Source organism: Neolamprologus brichardi, chromosome 9 (assembly GCF_056152115.1).
Source record: "Neolamprologus brichardi isolate AB-2024 chromosome 9, ASM5615211v1, whole genome shotgun sequence".
In the NCBI taxonomy this organism is placed as follows: Eukaryota; Metazoa; Chordata; class Actinopteri; order Cichliformes; family Cichlidae; genus Neolamprologus; species Neolamprologus brichardi.
The window spans coordinates 20791241-20809027 of NC_142112.1; the positions used below are offsets into that span (position 1 = coordinate 20791241).

General features: G+C 40.5%; 1 protein-coding gene across 1 annotated transcript; it reads right to left on the minus strand.

Annotated features, from left to right (window-relative positions):
• Nucleotides 1-205: 205 nt before the first annotated feature.
• slc51a (solute carrier family 51 member A) lies at nucleotides 206-13279 on the minus strand. Its single transcript, XM_006794645.3, has 8 exons — nucleotides 12970-13279; nucleotides 9913-10064; nucleotides 9758-9831; nucleotides 9285-9443; nucleotides 7547-7658; nucleotides 2493-2639; nucleotides 2256-2361; nucleotides 206-482 (listed from the first exon to the last, which is right to left on the minus strand). The coding sequence occupies exons 1-8, from the start codon at nucleotides 13088-13090 to the stop codon at nucleotides 337-339; spliced, it is 1017 nt and encodes a 338-aa protein (XP_006794708.1). The 5' UTR covers nucleotides 13091-13279; the 3' UTR covers nucleotides 206-336.
• Nucleotides 13280-17787: the final 4508 nt, after the last annotated feature.

The following is a 17787-nucleotide window of genomic DNA, read 5'->3' on the forward strand; positions in this document are numbered from 1 at the left end:
TGGATGACATTAGGTAACCAGATACTCTACAAAATGTTCTTTCAGCTGTTTTGTTTTTTAGTCCCACTTACTTTGTACGAAAAAAAAACGGGACGGGATGTTCTTATTCATTTCACATGCCTGTACATGACCTGAGTATCCTGTCAATCAACACTTTGTAGCGGACTCGCAGCCCGGTAACCTTAATGAGTAGCCACACGACCCATTTACATATAATTCATATTTGTTATTTTGAATATATGCAATGTCTTAATCAAATACCTGAAAGAAAATATGAATCAAACATACAAACGCACACACACACACATACATACACACATTAACACAATTTAGTTCTCATGGAGACTGTGTTAAGTCAGTCATCCTGGTGTTTTCATTGGCATCCTGCTCTTCAGGTAAAGGATCGTACTGTCGTCTATAGAGCAGCCGTGTCACCATCGTTATGATGAACATCTCCATGATCAGCAGCTGCTGGCTCATCACTGTGAAGGCAGAATAAGGACACAAAGAAGCTCATCTGTCACAGGGTTACTGGTAAAAAATAAGGATACTGATGCATGCTAAATATGATACAGTTGGATCCATAAATATTTGGACAGGGAATGCTTTTTTTTTTTCTTCCTTATTTTGGTTCTGTAAATTACCACAATGACCTTTAGATGAAACAACTCCGATGCAGTTGAAGTGAAGAATTTCAGCTTTAATTCAGTGGGGGAACAAAAAGATTGCCTAAAAATGTGAGGAACTGGAGTATTTTTTAACACAATACCTTCATACCAGGAGCTCAAAAGTAATTGTACAAATTAAATAAGTGAAAATAAAATGTTTATTTTTAATGGTTTTGCTGACAATGACAGCCTGAAGTCTTGAGCTCATGGACATCACCAGATGCTGGGTTTCCTCCTTTTTATGCCCTACTAGGCCTTTACTGCAGTGGCTTTCAGTTGCTGTGTGTTTGTGGGTCTTTCTGTCTGAAGTTTAGTCTTCGACAAGTGAAATGGATGCTCAACTGAGTTAAGATCAGCTGACTGACTTGGCCATTCAAGAATACTCTACTTATTTGCTTTAATAAACTCCTGAGTTCCTTTGGCGAGTTTTGGGTTATTCTCCATCTGTATTTTGAAATGCCGCCCAATCAATTTTACTGCATTGAGCTGGATTAGAGCAGACAGTATGCTTCTGAACACTTCAGAACTTATGCTGCTTCTGTCCTGTGTCACATCATCAATAAACACTAGTGTCTCAGTGCCACTGGCAGCCATGCACGACCAAGCCATCACACTTACCTCCGCCGTGTATTACAGATATTGTTTGCTTTGGATTCAGAGACATGAGGCGTTTCACGCTTCTCCATGCTTTTTTCTTGCCATCATTCTGGTAGAGGTTGATTGTGGTTTCATCTGTCCAAAGAATGTTTTTCCAGAACTGTGCTGGCTTTTTGAGATATTTTTTTATTTTATTTTATTTTTTAGCAAAACCCAAATCTAGCCTTTCTATTCTTGAGGCTTATGAGTGGCTTGCAGCTTGCAGTGAACCCTCTGTATTTACTTTCATGCAGTCTTCTCTTTATAGTACACTTGGATATCGATGCACTTACATCCTGGAGAGTGTTGTTCACTTGGTTGGCCGTTGTGAAGAGATTTCTCTTCACCATGGAAATGACTCTGATCATCCACCACTGTTGTCTTCTTTGGATGTCCAGGTCTTTTTGCATTGTTGAGTTCACCAGTGCGTTCTTTCTTTCTCAGGATGCACCAAAATGTACATTTTGCAACTCCAAATATTGCAGCAAGTTTTTTTTCTTCTGTTTTTGCAGCTTAAGGATGGCTTATTTCACCTGCATGGAGAGCTCCTTTGACCACATTTTGTCTGTTCACAGCAAAATCTTTCAAATGCAAGAACCACACCTTAAATCAACTCAAGTTCTTTTATCTGCTTAACTGATAATGACATATTCAAGAATTGCCCACACCTGCCCCAATAAATAGCCTTTGAATTAATAGTCCAATTACATTTGGTTGCTTTAAAAAGAAGGTGGCATATGCTAAGGAGCTGGAATACCTAAACCCTACCTCCAGTTTGAATGTGGATACCCTCAAATGAAAGGAGTTTACACATTATGTCCAAGTATATTATTTAACTATGATCGAAATGTGTTTCAGTAAACACATACAAAAATAAAACTTGTGTCAGTGTCCAAATATATATGGAACTGTAAATATGTGGATGATTGGTCTGACTGGATGTAAACTCACTGTATCCTCTGAAAGGCGAGGGGAAAGGTGGAGAGCAGGCGATGGTGCCATTCGTGCCCAAGATGTTGATAATAGCTGTCTGCAGCTGGGAAAGAATCAGGAGCAGCTAACGACACAAATGAAAACATATAAGGACTAATTGTAGTTGCAGCTTGTGTTATCCTGGTAAAACAGTCTTTCAAATCTGTTATTAGTCTTTATCCAAAAGTGTGCACATGTGCTTGATCAGTGTCTTACCTGATACATGGCGTATTTCGGGACGATCTTTATTGTTCGCAGGGTGTTCTTCAGGTGCATAAACGTGATGCCAACAGGCCACAAAGCTGTGATTGTCAAGACGCCTACAAAACAGTTGATCCATATTGCAACCTCTGTAGCACTTATCTGCAAAACACACACACACACACACACACACACACACACACACACACACACACACACACACACACACACACACACACACACACACACACACACACACATTTTATATAAAAATGGTCAAAACAGAGCTTGGCCATTGTCTTTAACATATGAATATGGTGATTTATCTTTTTCATACAAAATTGGAGTTATAATATTGGTTTAACAGTACTGTAAGCAGAGCTTTGTCGGCTGACATGAGAAATGTCATGTAATTAATATATCCTTAGTATCCTTATTTTCTTATTATATTGTTTTATGTACTTTAATAATGAAGGTTTGTAGAGCAAGGCCACTTTTGACTCATAAACTAAGTGCTTAGCCAGACTGAAAACAGGAAGTGTAGAGCTGTACAATATATTAATAAATACAGGAAACCAGACAGAAAAGAGGAACTTTGCCATATAAGCAATGGTTGTATTGAAACTGTGAAGTGTAAAGTACCATAATAATACCTATATGAGACACAGTTTATAATTCTAATGTGAGAGATCCTGCAACTGGCGTTTGGGCTGTGCAGGGGTCTCACTCTTCCAGAAGATGATTGAATAAAAAGAAATATAAATGTTTTAACACATTATGAATCGGTTTTCTCTGTTCTATCATGGGGACAAAAGAATCAGGGTTTAATAAAAACTAACAACAAAAATACAGAAATGAAAACAGCTTTATCAGGATTTCAGGGTAGTTTCAATTACATTTTACTGTCACTGGGCACTTTGTTAGGAATACCAGTTCAACTGGTTTCCTTGGGAGAGTTTAAATCCATCTTAACGGAACGAGAGAATGATTCTTTTAGTTAGTGTGATTGTTTTTAATGTCGCTCTTACTTCATCTGTTATTGTATATTTTTCACATGTCTGTACAGGATATTATGGTAAATGGTAAATGGCCTGCATTTGTATAGCGCTTTACTCAGTCCCTAAGGACCCCAAAGTGCTTTACACTACATTCAGTCATTCACCCATTCACACACACATTCACACACTGGCAATGGCAAGCTACGTTGTAGCCACAGCTGCCCTGGGGCGCACTGACAGACGAGGCCACCGGGCCCTCTGACCACCACCAGTAGGCAAACATGGGGTTAGTATCTTGCCCAAGGATATTTGGCATGCAGTCAGTTGGCAGCGTGGGATTGAACCACCAATCTTCTGATTAGTGGCTGACCTGCTCTGCCACCTAAACTAAAGCCATAATGAGCTATAATATACATATTATATTGTATAAGGACTAATAATAATTATGGGGATGTTCCTAAACACAAATGTTTAATTGGCCAATTACATCGCAGCAACTCAACTGCTATTGCACCTAGGCATGTAGACATGGTCAAGATGACCTACTGAAGTTCGAGCATCAGACTGAGGAAAAAAGACGATTTGCATAACTTTGAATGTGGCATGGTTGTTGGTGCCAGACGCCCTGATCTGAAACTGCTGATTTCTGGGATTTTCTCACACTAGGGTTTATAAAGAATAATATCTTGTCTGTTCCCTGGGTGAAAATGCCTGGTTGATGCCTAGGTTTGGTAGTGAATTGCTTTGAATGGAAAGAAAGGCATCAGTAATTCAAATGTGCTACAGCAGAAGTGATACTTTTGTAATTCACACAGGCTCACCAAAATTGGACAATAGAAGATTGGAAATATGCTCTTTGGTCTGATAAGTCTCAATTCTGCTCGGAGATTTGGACAGTAGGGTCAGAATGTGGTATGAAAAACATGAAAGACTGGAATCACCCAGTTCAAGCTGCTGCTGGTGTAATGGTGTGGGAGATGTTTTAATGGCTGTCTTTGGGCCTCTTTGTACTAAATTCTACTAAATTGAGCATTGTTTAAACACCACAGCCTATCTGAGTATTGTTGCTAACTGTGTCCATCCCTTTATGACCAGTGTACCCATCCTGTAACGGCTGCTTTCAGCAAGATAACACACCATGCCACAAAGCTCAAAACATCTGAAACTGCTTTCTTGGACACAACAATGAGTTTGCTGTCCTCAAACACCCTACACAATCACCAGATCTTAATGCAACAGAGCATCTTTGAGATGCAGTGGAACGGTAGATTGATATCATGGACGTGCAGCCAACCAATCTGCAGATGTTAACTGTGATAGAATCAAGTGGATATGGGCCAAAATCTCAAAGGAATGTTTCCAGGAGCTTGTTGAAGGCTGTGCCACGAAGAACTAATGCAATTCTGTAAGAAAAAGGGGGTCCAACAAAGTAGTAGCAAGTGTGTGAGTGTGTGAAGACTCTTGTGGCTAACAACATGTGATTTACTCAGAGTGGAGTTAGCAAAAGTAACTCTAGGTAGAAAATAATTCACTGTCAGACAGGTGGCTGAATCTAGATTTAACTGTAACAGCTTGATTTAAGGGAGCAACCATATGACACAGTGAAACAGATAAGTAACATAGACTATAAAAACTACTGTACTATAAAATGAGGCATGTAGGCAGATCAGCGATTTTGTTTTCTGATATTTAGCTTTGAGCCAACTTCAGCTTTTGTGACTCTGCAAACCTCTTCCATGAACAAAATATTTCTAAACTGAAAAAAGGGACTATTAAGCCTCTGTCTCTACAACAGGTCTGGATTACAAATTACAACTGCGGTTCCAGCTGTGTATAAAACATCCAGAGCAACAGAGTATTTTTTTTAAATCATTTTCAATGAAAAAACTAAAGAAGCAAACAAGAAGCTCTCTGAGAGCGCACGCCCCCCTCAAAGGCTGCGTACTCAGCAGCATGACAAAGGTGTACTTTGATTACACAAACATTATTTAGAAGTGGGTAATGGATAACATGTATTGATTTTTAAATAAATGGACATGAATAACTTGAGTTTACAAACGGCTTAAAAGAATTAAATGAACTACTTTTGATCAGAGGATAGCATTAAGTCAGTTAAAATACTGGGACACTGATCTGATCGTTTATGTAGCAGTTTTAGCTGCTTTGTTGTTAATGAAATGACAGTAACAGCGGGTGCACTAGAGATGAAACAATGAGACAACCACCAAGACAGGACTGCTTTTACAGATGAAGACCACTGAAAGATTTTTCACTAGATTTTGCATTTGGCTAGGGTCAGTATGAGGGTATACCTGGACACTACATAGGTTGCACAGGTAGTCCAAGTCCTCCAGGATAGCACATCAGCATGTAGCAGAAGGTTGGCTATGTTTCAACAGCGTGCTCCTGGAATTTACATGTACATCTCTCCTAAAGTAATTTTGCAGGGTCAAAGAAAGTCCTTAACCCATCAGCAGTACTGGTATCTGCTCCTTTGTGCAAAGAGGAGCAAGATGAGCACTGCCAGAGCCCTACAAGATGACCTCCATCAGGCCATTGTCGTAATTGTCTATGACCAAAAAATGGGTGGCCCGTGGACGGGATGTCCTTTGGGCCCTGTGCTCACTGCCCAGCGCCATTGAGCCTGCTTGAGTTTGCAATAGAATAAGAGAATTGGCAGGTCCATCTCTGTTGCCCTGTGCTTTTCACAGATGAGAGCAGGGTTACCCTGAGCACATGTGACAGATGTGAAAGAGTTTGGAGAAGTTATGGAGAACGTTATGGTGCCTGTAACATCGTTCAGCATGATTGGTTTGGCAGTGGGTCAGTGATGGTCTGCAAAAGCATATCCATGGAGGGACGCACAGATCTCTACAGGTTAGACAACGGCCCCCTAACGTTCATTATCGGAGTGAAATCCTTGGACCCACTGTCAGACCCTAACCTGGTGCAGTGGGTCCTGGATTCCTCCTGGTGTAGGACAATGCCTGGCCTTATGTAGCAATAGTACATTAAGTTTCGGTCTAAACGACGCCTCCAGGTCACAGCTCAAGCTGTGCAGGAGCTGAGTGATGCTCTGGTCCAGATTTAGGAAGTAGATTCTCCAGGGCACCATCTTTCATCTCATTAGGAGCATGCCCCAATTAAAAACAAAAATCCAAAAATCTAAACTAGATCTTCAGGCATGTATACAAACTTGTGGGGGCCATTCAGACAACTGAGTACCATATTAAGTTGTTGCTTTAAAATTTGTGGGAAATCTGATGCATAATTTTTTTAATGGTGTCTTTGAATTATGTCCTTGGTGGGGTAATAATTTGATTGCTTCTATTTCTGTTTCAGAAGCCAAATTTTAATGAACCGTTAACGCAGCCCTGCTTTACACCATATAGGATTCTAGTTGCCCAACAGTCCTTCTTTTCTGTATTTTCTATTTCATGATGTGCCAGATGTTTTCCGTTAGTGAAAGGTTTGGGCCTGCAGACAGGCCAGTTCAACACCTGGACTTTTTTATTATAAAGCCATCTGTTGTAATAGCTGCAGTATGCAGTATCTTGCTGAAATATTCAAAGCCTTCCCTGAAAAATACATCTGGATGAGAGTATATGTGTCTTTAAAACATTTATATGTTTTTCAGCACTGCTGGCACCTTACCAGATGTGCAAGTTGCCAATTCTACAGGCACTAATGTAACCCCATCCCATCAAGGATGAAGGAATTTGAACTGAACACTGATAACAAGCTGGATGGTTCCTCTCCTCTTTAGTCCAGAGGATGTGGCGTCTATATTTTCCGAAAAAAACAAAACAAAACACTTGAATTTTCCAGCCTTTTGTTGCCTCTGTCCCAACTTGTTGGAGACGTGTTGCTGCCACCACATTCAAAATGAGATGATTTTTTTTTTTCTAAAATGCTACAGTTAAGAAATTTGATATCTTTTTAAAATATTCTATTGTGAATATTAAATTTGTTTGTGAGATTTTAAAATCTTTACACACGCACCCCAACTGTTTCAGAATTGGGTTTGTATTTGGAGAGATAGTTGTTTACATTTCTGTGCTTTCAACTCACTTCCCTCACGTGGTAGTTGTCGTTGGTGTAGAGAACAATGGAAAAGATGGTGAAGGCAGTCTTCAGGACGGCAAACTGGATGGAGCCAAGTTTGAGCAGGAAGAGAGAGCGTCTGGAGACGAAACAGAGGAAACCATTTCATTATCTGCTAATGACCCGGAATAATCTCACCTCTGATTTACAGTAAAAACCACAAAAAGTTCATTGTGCAGTTCCACTATACCTGCCCTTGAACATTACTTGAGGATGTCTGGAGCAATAAAGAGTGGATCTGGACACATCTCTGTGTGCTGCTGGCATGTCAAGATTTGACTGTGGTTACGCAACCAAAACAACATTGTGCTTCTGAGTTGCATTAGTGGGGTTTTTTTTAAACATAAAAACAGGGAACAGTATAAGTAGCTGAGCATGCCCTGGCTTGATTGTCATCATCTTGCAATGCAGAATGAAGGCTTTAAAAGGATTTTTTGTTAACTTTGCACATTTGCCTGTCACTGCCTGGCAACAGTGTGGCCTCATATATGTGGCATGTTCACCCATTTTCTTATTTGTTTAGACCCCTTGGTCTTTTTGATCTTTGGCCTGGAATCTATCCTTTCTATACACTGAAACTACAATCAAGTTCATATTAGCAGAACTGGGAGCGAACATTTCTATCGCCATTAACTGTGAACTTTAATTGCAGTGGCTGTTCTGTCTGGTCATCATCTATAGGCTTCAATAGTAATGCGTTCAAAGATCGGCACTTCTCTAAGGGATGAAAATGAACTGGGACGCCAGGTCAGCTCTGTTCAGATAATGCATTCTGCAGACAGACAGACAAACCAGTGTGCGACTCCTGTATCTGATTAAAATGGCCAAATCAGAAAGTCCATTGCAACACATGGTGCCACTTGGCTTTGTTCTGCAAAACAGGGGGGTGATATGTCTGTTCTGTAAATGCTGCCCCACACCAAACAAGTTGAATGACCAGTAGTGTAACCTGGATTCTGAGAACCAGACTGAAGCTCTAGTGTGAATTCAATGCTCTATGCAAAGAGGCTCTGTGTTTGTGTAATGTTTGAACGGGGGTGCAAACTACTTCAAAGCCACCCGCCATGGTCTGTGCTTCATTAGCATTCCAGGTTGTTGCCATCTGCATGTTCTCAAGCAATTGCCAAATATCAAAGCATCGGTGGAAACATATTTGGAAACTGACCACCCTTCGCTGGAACTATTAAATGTGGACAGTAAATAAATAGAAACTACGGCGCAGGTGAGCGCGCCATTTCAAGGCTATTCTTCCATATACGTAAAACTTCAATAAAATAAGCCTGGAATTCAGGCAAACACGAGAGCTCATGCTTGACTGCACTGGCAAAATTGCTTTCAGATCTCTCTGACTGCTTTCAGAGAACTTTTGCGGATGTTGACATGCTCCTTTAAAGACCAAACTTAGCCGTGAGGTTTAATCTAGTTTATTTAATCTGGGGTTTATAGCCTTAAAGCCCCCTCCACCCCTACCTACCAAGGAGGAAAAAAAAATCTACCCAAGAAAAAGGCTCTTTTGCCAAGAATAACAAAAAAACAAGATCGGAAGACGTCCATCATCAGCTTTAGTGACTATTCTGAAGATATGCATCTGCTGAGTGCTCTGCAGAAGTTAGACATTTGCATTTTAAAAAACAAGTAGATTTGCTTTCCGCTTACACGACAGTAAACTAAAGCAGAAAAGTGACTGTGTCACTTGTGGATTTACCGTGTGATGGCCACCTCTGGCAGGCAACAGCAGCAGCAGCAACAAGGCCCCGTGCTGATCTTCAGTTTATATTTTCCTGCACGCTTCAGAAACGCCTCATCGCCACCCACCTCTTCCACCATCAGAATCAGGAACTTGAACACCACGATGGCAAAGTAACTACGGTGAAAGAAGAGGACGAGAGGTGGGTAAATGGAAACAAGGAACATGGAATGAGATCTAGGAACGTAGGAAGAATAAGAGAAAGAGGTTTTTGGAGGAGGGCTCAGGAAGAGTAGTAGAAAAGTAAATGACGCTTCACACAGTACTTAACAGCACTCCTGTTTTCAGTTTTTCTGTAGGTTCTGAGGTTCAGGTTTCACTATTATCTTTCACAGCAGGACTCTGCTGGTCAGAGAGACACACAGCACAGTGGGAAACGGAGGGTGAGTAAAAGAGAAGGGACGAGTGGGAAAAAAAAAACAAAAACCCACCAGCCAGAGAACATATCAGTAAACATGGTAGCTCTGGGGATCCACATCCCCAGACATGACATGGTGCCAATCGCCTGAAAAAATGATACAAGCGTCAATTAAAGATCCAGGTATACGTTTGTGTCATCTGTTTCTTTTCTGCAAACTGTTCTCACCGGTGCTGCTCCATTCACCCAGATGATGAGACTCTTCTTATTGGCAGGTACTTTCCTATAGATGTAGATACATTCCTCTAAGAAGACCAGCAAAGAAACTGTTGCCATGAAGGTCAAGATGCCATACAGGATGTAGTCAAAGACACCAAACCCTGAAATTAACAAAGGAAAAGGAAAATAAATTTGCTTTCATTAAATCTGAGGTGGTCGATGTGATCTTCATCAGCTGAACTATGGCTGAACTATTGGCCTTATTACACCGATGAACCTAGACCCGACCAGGTGACGCAACCCCAGATCACAGCAACACCCACTGCACTGCACAGGCTTGTTCGGTAGACACCAGGCATGACAGCTGAGTATTGCTTTATCAGCTCTCCTCTGACACTGATGCTCCCATCACTTTAATCTTTATCAGACTACATGATCTTTTCCCATCACTCCAGATGCCAACCTTTATGCTCAGTAAGGCTTTTTTTCAAGCCTCGCTGATAAGTGCTTTTCTTAAGGCTCACAGCTGTTTAATCCCAGTTTGTTGAGTTTTCTTCATATTGTATATTGAAATGCTCTCATTTTCACGGTTAAACGTGAGCTCAAATGTGAGCTCTACAGTTGATTTCTAGATGTTTGGTCACCGCTATCTTTCCTAGTTTTAATAGTGTGTCAGAGGGTTAACCCAGTTTTAGTAGTTTCAGCAATCTTGGCCGTTTTCTTTGCTTGACACAGGCCAACATTTTGACTCTTCTGAAAATGATAAACATGTTTTACCGCGACCACAGGATATGCCTACTGACACAGACGTTGAAGAAATGACAACTCAGTGCTGAATTCAGCTGTTGTGAGGTGAATCATATTGCTGCAGTAACTGTCCAGTGGAAGGCTCTTATCTGTTTGCTTAGATAAATCCTGGTAATGGGGGATTTAATGGGGGAGTGTATTTCTAGGTTAATATATTTGTGGGCTTCTGTTAAAATGATTCAACAACCATTCAAATAAACTAAAGCCAAATACTGTCAGACCAAAACAAGCTCCTGTGGCTTTGCCCACTGTTAGGCTGATTGATATCATCTTTGTGCTAGCAGAACTTACTTTGTAGTCAATAAACAAAAGTGCCATCACAGACGTAAAATGAAACAGCAGTAGGTAAGCTTCTCGTAAGCTGGTTAATGATTCTGAAACAAGGTGCCATGCATGTGGGCAGGATTATGCACAATGGAAAGTAGCAATGCAGGGCAAAGTGTAAGTTGCGGAAACATCCACAGCAGCTGGCAACCAGCAGCTAGGAAATGTAATTACGGCTGAATTGTTCAAACTGATTTTACACAGAAAGAACAGTGTGTGATAAGAAATCTGCAATCCGGTTTGTGTCTGAACAAGAATGGGAGGAAGGGCTGAGTAAAAGTTCCAGCATGCTAATATAATTAAGATGATACTCGTAATATGTGTCATTTCTTCTCTGGTGTTCGTGGTTTTGAGTGCACAGCATAGACAGGAGACATTCGTTCATTTGTTTGTTTGCGATGAGGCAGAGAGTGACTGAAATCTGGAGCCTATAAATCACAAATTCTAACGGTATTTTAAGTGTTCTCTTTGACCACTCAAGCTACCATACGATGAGCCAGATATGCATGTGGCACCGTCTGGGTAATTCAGCAAAGTGGTGACGAGGCCACACAGTTTTACGCTCTCCTGCAGTGGATAATCAAGTCTTGATTTTTGGGGCTGTTACTGATTTTTGAGAATTAATTAAAAAAAAACAACAACAACAACAACAACATTACCCACTGGCCAATCATCTGGTTTCATTTCCTAACGTAATATTACACATCTTTGTAGCACATTTGCTGACTGAGACATGCAGTCTGAAGTACATTTATCTCAGCGCTACAAAAAATAAAAATCTGAAGTTTCAACAAAAAGGATGCAGAAATAATTTAGCGTAGAATCGAAGGTTAATTCATAAAAATAATTAAGGAAAATGCGCTTGGTATAAACTGAATATATATCAGGTAAATTTAAATGTAACTAGATCCCATTAAATGTAATAGTTAACACTGTTCTTATGTAAGCAAACTATAAAGAAGATTTACACGTAATTATTTAGTTAAAGTCAGAAATTTGGGCAAAATATTGTTTAATTTAGTGTGTCTCGTTGCTGATCATGTGTAGCAGTGTGCATGATCCAAAACAGACATTAAACACATTAAAATAATAAACACGTTTTTCAAAAAAAGAAAAAGAAAAAGAAAAAAGAAATCAAGAAAAAGAAAAGAAAAGAAAAAAACGCCCTCGGGCCAAATGGAAGCCATCCACAGAATAAAAAAGTGCAAACATGGCTCACACTTTCACGCTCTTATTATTGGGATATTGTTATTACAATAACAATATTAACTCCACATCTGTAGAAAGTTTTAGGAGGGAAACAGTTTACCTTTGTTGTGCGGTTTGTCTAATTGTTCGCAGATGGGTTTGTAAAGCGAATGAGGGGGAGTCTGTAAGTGTACTAAAAGATCACTTGCTGTACACTTCAGTGGTAGGGAAAAACCGAGCAGATGTTGGCACACACCTGGCTCTGAGACAGCGTCAAACTGAGCTTAAATAGTTTGCTGGGAGGGGGCACGAGCAAGATACCATAAAAACACTATATGTTATCGTCTGTGTATTCCAACACAGTATTAATATGTAATTCTCGGCTAAATCTATATATCATATTATATTATATATTTATTTTGTTTTATTTCATATGTCTGAAAAATCCTCACTTCAAAGTAGTTGACCATCGTGCTGCAAAGGGGCAGCAACATAGCACAACTTCAGTCTTTCGTTCCCCAGTGTGGTTCAAAGACTTCCAGGAATCCCATTAAGTCCTAATGAAGTACAACCAGCAGTTTAGTTTCTCTGCTCCGCCACCGTTACCAGGGCTCTGCGACCCAGTGGTTCACAAAAACCCTCCCACCAATTAAAATTCCCGTGGATCTACTCTTGCTGCTCGTAGGGAGCTCTTGACGGGAACCGTGAAAACGGGCAAGTCTGCCGTGCGGAACCCGCTTTACTCACTGCGGATGACATCCATGGCGAAAGGAGCGTCCTCCGTTTGACATATCGGGTCAGAGATAGGGAAGGATCTATTGCTCATGTTGGCTCCTGTCGGTGCCTTCTCGGTCCCCTTTCCATCCATGGACGCTCGATGCGTAAAAGTCCGAAGTGGCTTCTCCTGAGAGCCTCCTCAAACTTTTTAAAAGGGCATATCTGCTTCTCAGATACCCTGAAACACTCAGTCAGTGCAACTGGACCCCGCCTCCTTTGAATAGACAAGGGTGAGCTGTCTGCATCTGACGGGGAACTTACGCACAAAGGATGACTTTAAAGTAGTCCCACATTAAGTGACTCTTGCTTCCTTTGAATTGGTGCAATATTGATTTGCTCACCGTTTAGATAACACTCGGCTGATATGTGATTCCTGTTTGTGCCACTCGTTAGAATCAGGTGGCAATCTGGTAAACATATTCTGATTTGGATAGTGGTAGTTTGTGACCCCACCGTGGCTTTTGTAAATGCTGCTCACTTTAGACTTGTCCTGCGTCGTTGAACGCAAAAGCAGCCGTTCTCCTCTCCTGTTCATTATGAGCAGTGTTGGCCCAGCCAATTCCAGTTTCCAACAATGGCTACTACTACTGCAGCTACTTAGTTTTAGTATTACTCTTATTACGCTATCTGGGTCGCAAAATAAACGTTTAACATATTTTCAGGCGAGAATGTAGCTGAGTAAACTTCAAATATCTGAGCCGACGAGAACAGCAAACTCCGGGCACATCGTTTTAGGCTTTGGCCCACATCAGTCTAAAATTGTATGTAACTATGAATAACGTGTTGCCATGTCCACCAGGAGAGACTGGACAGTATAGATGTAAAACAAATATCCCAGCAGTTTATCTCAGATAACGAGAGGAGCAGGCATGTGTTTGGCTCCTTCACATAGTGGACATTGAGTTTTTGTGTGGGACACCAGTAGTCCATGTCTGTTGCTGTAACAGTACTTCATGTTTAGAATAAGAAATCCCAGCTCACTGATTTGATAAGGGCAATAGTGTGCCTAAAATGTTGCATAATTTTGCTGAGAGATCTTTTACTTTGTGGTAATCTTAGATGAGTAGTTTATGGACAAAACCCAACAGGTCATTCAGTGTTCCTTTAGTGCTAATGTGTAAGAGATGTTGGTGCAGTGTAACTGAAGTAATGTTGTTAAGTCCTTAAAGTCATATTCTTTTATTGTAATGACTTATTTGAAGCTATTTTTATTTTTGTATGATACCTGATTTATATGGAATATGGCTGAAGTAAACTAAAGTCTAAAATACTTAGTCATTTGTTTAATAGTAATATAACATTATATAATTCACATATAAAACTATGAATTGTAATTTAAATGGTTTAAAAGTATGTAGAATAGCATATGTAAGCAAGTATGTTTCTCTCTCCTTTTTTTTATATCAAGAAGCAAAGACAAAAAGAAAAAAAAAAGACACAGGGCAGGGTTCGGTGGCTGAATCATCCGTCCCCACCAATGCCAAAACCAAATCTACGCCCTTGCCCGCCATAATATGAAACAGGGAAGTACCGCCGTGTAATCCATTTATTTCAACAAAGTAACTGTATTCTAAATACCACCTTTTTAAACGGTAACTGTAATGGAATACAGTTACTCATATTTTGTATTTTAAATACGTAACGGTGGTACATGTATTCCGTTACTCCCCAACACTGATTATGACACACTCACATATATAAGGTGGAATCTGATAGAGGGTTGGCTATACTCACTTCACTGTTACTGTCAACTCTTCACAGATGAGGATTTGAGCTAAGTGGGAACATCTTTTTATAATTTGCTACAAAACAGTACCAAGGCAATGGAGTTTTGGACGGAGGAGGAGGGGCAGTTTGACAACATCAGGGCTGCATGTGTATGTGGTGTTGGTGGTGGATTTCTTTGGACTGGGGCGCCTACAAAGCACACACATCTTTCTGCTTTCACTTTTGTTTTGCAATACTTTTGAGCAGCACTTAAAAGGCTGTTAAGTATTTGAGACCACCCAGGTGGGTTTACAGCATCTGAACAGCACCAAATACAACTACAATGATAGGACGCCTCACTGGATATCTGAGAACACGCTCTGTGCCTGTTTTGTTTGTTTGTCTGTTTTGGGGTTTGTTTGTTTTTTGGTTCAGGTAAACCTTGTCTTTTCGCGAGGTTGGATCCTTTCTTTTTGTTTACACCAAGATTAAACCCCTTTATCCTTGAGTTTCATGTACAGACCCGTCACAGGAATGATTAACAGAGATGGCTGAGGGGCACCAAAACAGGGACGCATCTCACATCAGATGATTTACACAAGTACGCATCCTTCACTGTACAAAAAAAGGATGATATAACACATCATTTTCTGACCTCATATTAACTCTGAGTCATTTTAACCAAGCCTGTGCAACTCTCTCTTAGCTCTCAAGGCTCACCTTGTTTGCTACAGACTGACTCTTTAGAACTGATTTGCCCTAACTAGCCTGCATTTGGGTAATTGATTGAAAATGTCAACACTCTACAGCCTTCAACCCAGACACAGTTTTACCCTGAACAGGTTTGAACAGGTTTCTCTTCACAACTGCAATCTTGTTACAGCCAGTGATGGTTAATGATGATGATGAGCAATTTCGCATCTAGAAGCCAGAAATTTAGGTTAAAGCTCATTTGGGTTCAACCTTAAATTTAGCTGATAAATTTCAAATAAAACTGTCAATTGGTTGCATCTAATTTCCTGCTGGTTGGCTTTGTTTGTAGAGCCTGATGTCACCATCCAGTCAACACCATCACTATTTAATGCCTTTCCCTTTAATGGATAAGCCACACAGTGGTCTTCAGTGAAACTGTGGCTGCCTTTGCTTTTCATACTTTTTTCCCCTCTTTTACAAGCAAATACTGTTTTCTTTCCCTGGAAAAGTGACTCAGACTTTATTATCTTAGGTGGCTCAACATTAGCTCAAACACTCACATTACAGAGGAGAGTAGAAAACGGGCGAAAACCAAAAGTTCTTCTGTTTTTATTGTGTTGAAATTCTTTCTTTTCCTCTTTTTTGAACTGTTTGGATTTTGTTTACGTTTTTTCTTTTTTACTACATTTTGCTCCAGTAGCTGCTTAAACTGACCCGTGAAACAGATGCGACACACGCTCTTGTGTCTTCGTGTGCCAACGCTTTGATTTGCGGACAAGCGCAGCAAGCAATTTTACAAAGAAAGTGACCATGAAAGACACGAGGACGAGCAAACAACAACATCATCACCAGAGGTGAAGGGCCTGGGTGTCACAGAGATAGCAAAGGTCAATGCTCAACAGGGTTCCTGAATCTAAGTCCACAATGAGTGTTTACTCTTTCTAATCACTTCTGACAGCACATGGTTAAACACAGCTACCCATTCAACGTGCACACTGTTACTGTAGCTTTGATAGAAAAACTTAGAACTTTTTTTTTGTCATTGTACAGTTGCTTGCACAGCGATATTAGGTAGCAAGACCACAAAAGTGCAAAAGTACAGAAATCAATATACACAGAGGAAAAGCAACATAAGTACAACAATATAAGTACACTATATACATGCATAGTGCATGTTTCTTTGCAGATGCTGGAGTGTGTTTCCAGAAAATATGTTTTGCAAGCACTGCTTACCTGATGATCACAGCTGGTGTGACCAGACATTCGATTTCACAACTAATTTTCACCATCAAAGTGTCAAAACTACTATGAGGAGATGATACTGAGTATAGAAACTGTAACATCTATGTTTGCTTTATGTCTATGTGCTTTACGCCAGTCTGCCTGTGTTTGTATGTTGTACCTGAATACCTGTTTTGCTTTAGCTTCACTGGAGATCAGTTCCAGTGGTTCTAATGCAGCATTCTCTTGTAATCTAAAGCTAAAGCTGCTGTTTGGAATCTGGCCCATTTTGAGTAACACTGCAAATAAAAATGTCACGTTTAATAATCTCCTTATTTGAATTTGTTAAAGGGCAACTCTGCTGGGTTTTACACACTAGACTACACTTGCGGTCAGATGTTTACTAGGGGTGCAACGATACTCGTATCGATATTGAACCGTTCGATACAGTGCTTTTGGTTCGTAAGCATATGTATCGAACAATACAAAATTTTTTATTTATTTTATCAACTTTTCTTCTGACGATGCTGTCTGTGTTGAGAGCTCAGTGGATCTGCGTTCGACTACTCCGCCTAGGCTGCACTGTCGACTGCAGATCCACTGAGCGCAGCACAAGCTAGCAAGACAGAAGCTAAGCTCGTTGCAACATGGCAAATTGAACCTCATTCAGATCTGGCCTTTGGAACTATTTTGGTCTTCATGTGACGTATGACCCTGAAGGTAAGCGCGTCATGGACAAAAGTAAAACAGTATGTTGGATGTGCCACGCAATGCTCAATTACATGGGTGGGAACTACTGCGTTAGCGCAGTTAGCTCATTAACGTGTTGACGCCGTCCAGCCCCATGCATGGGGCGATCCGCGGTAGCTCGTTAACGGAGATTTGCCGTGTTGTGGCGTTAAGGTCATTTCAGATTAACGCTGACAGCACTAGTGGGAACACAATGAATATGACTGCACATTTACGGCGACATCATCCTAGTGCAAAGACAAGTGGAAGCAGACAAAAACAACAAGCACGCATGCTACAAACTTTACCCGAGTCATTTAGACAGCCGTTAGCACATGATTCTCCTTATGGGGACCTGATATGTTTAATATGCTGCTGAGAATATAGCCCAGAAGAAGCGTATAGTATAGCTTTTATTTTGTAAAGAGACATTTCTCT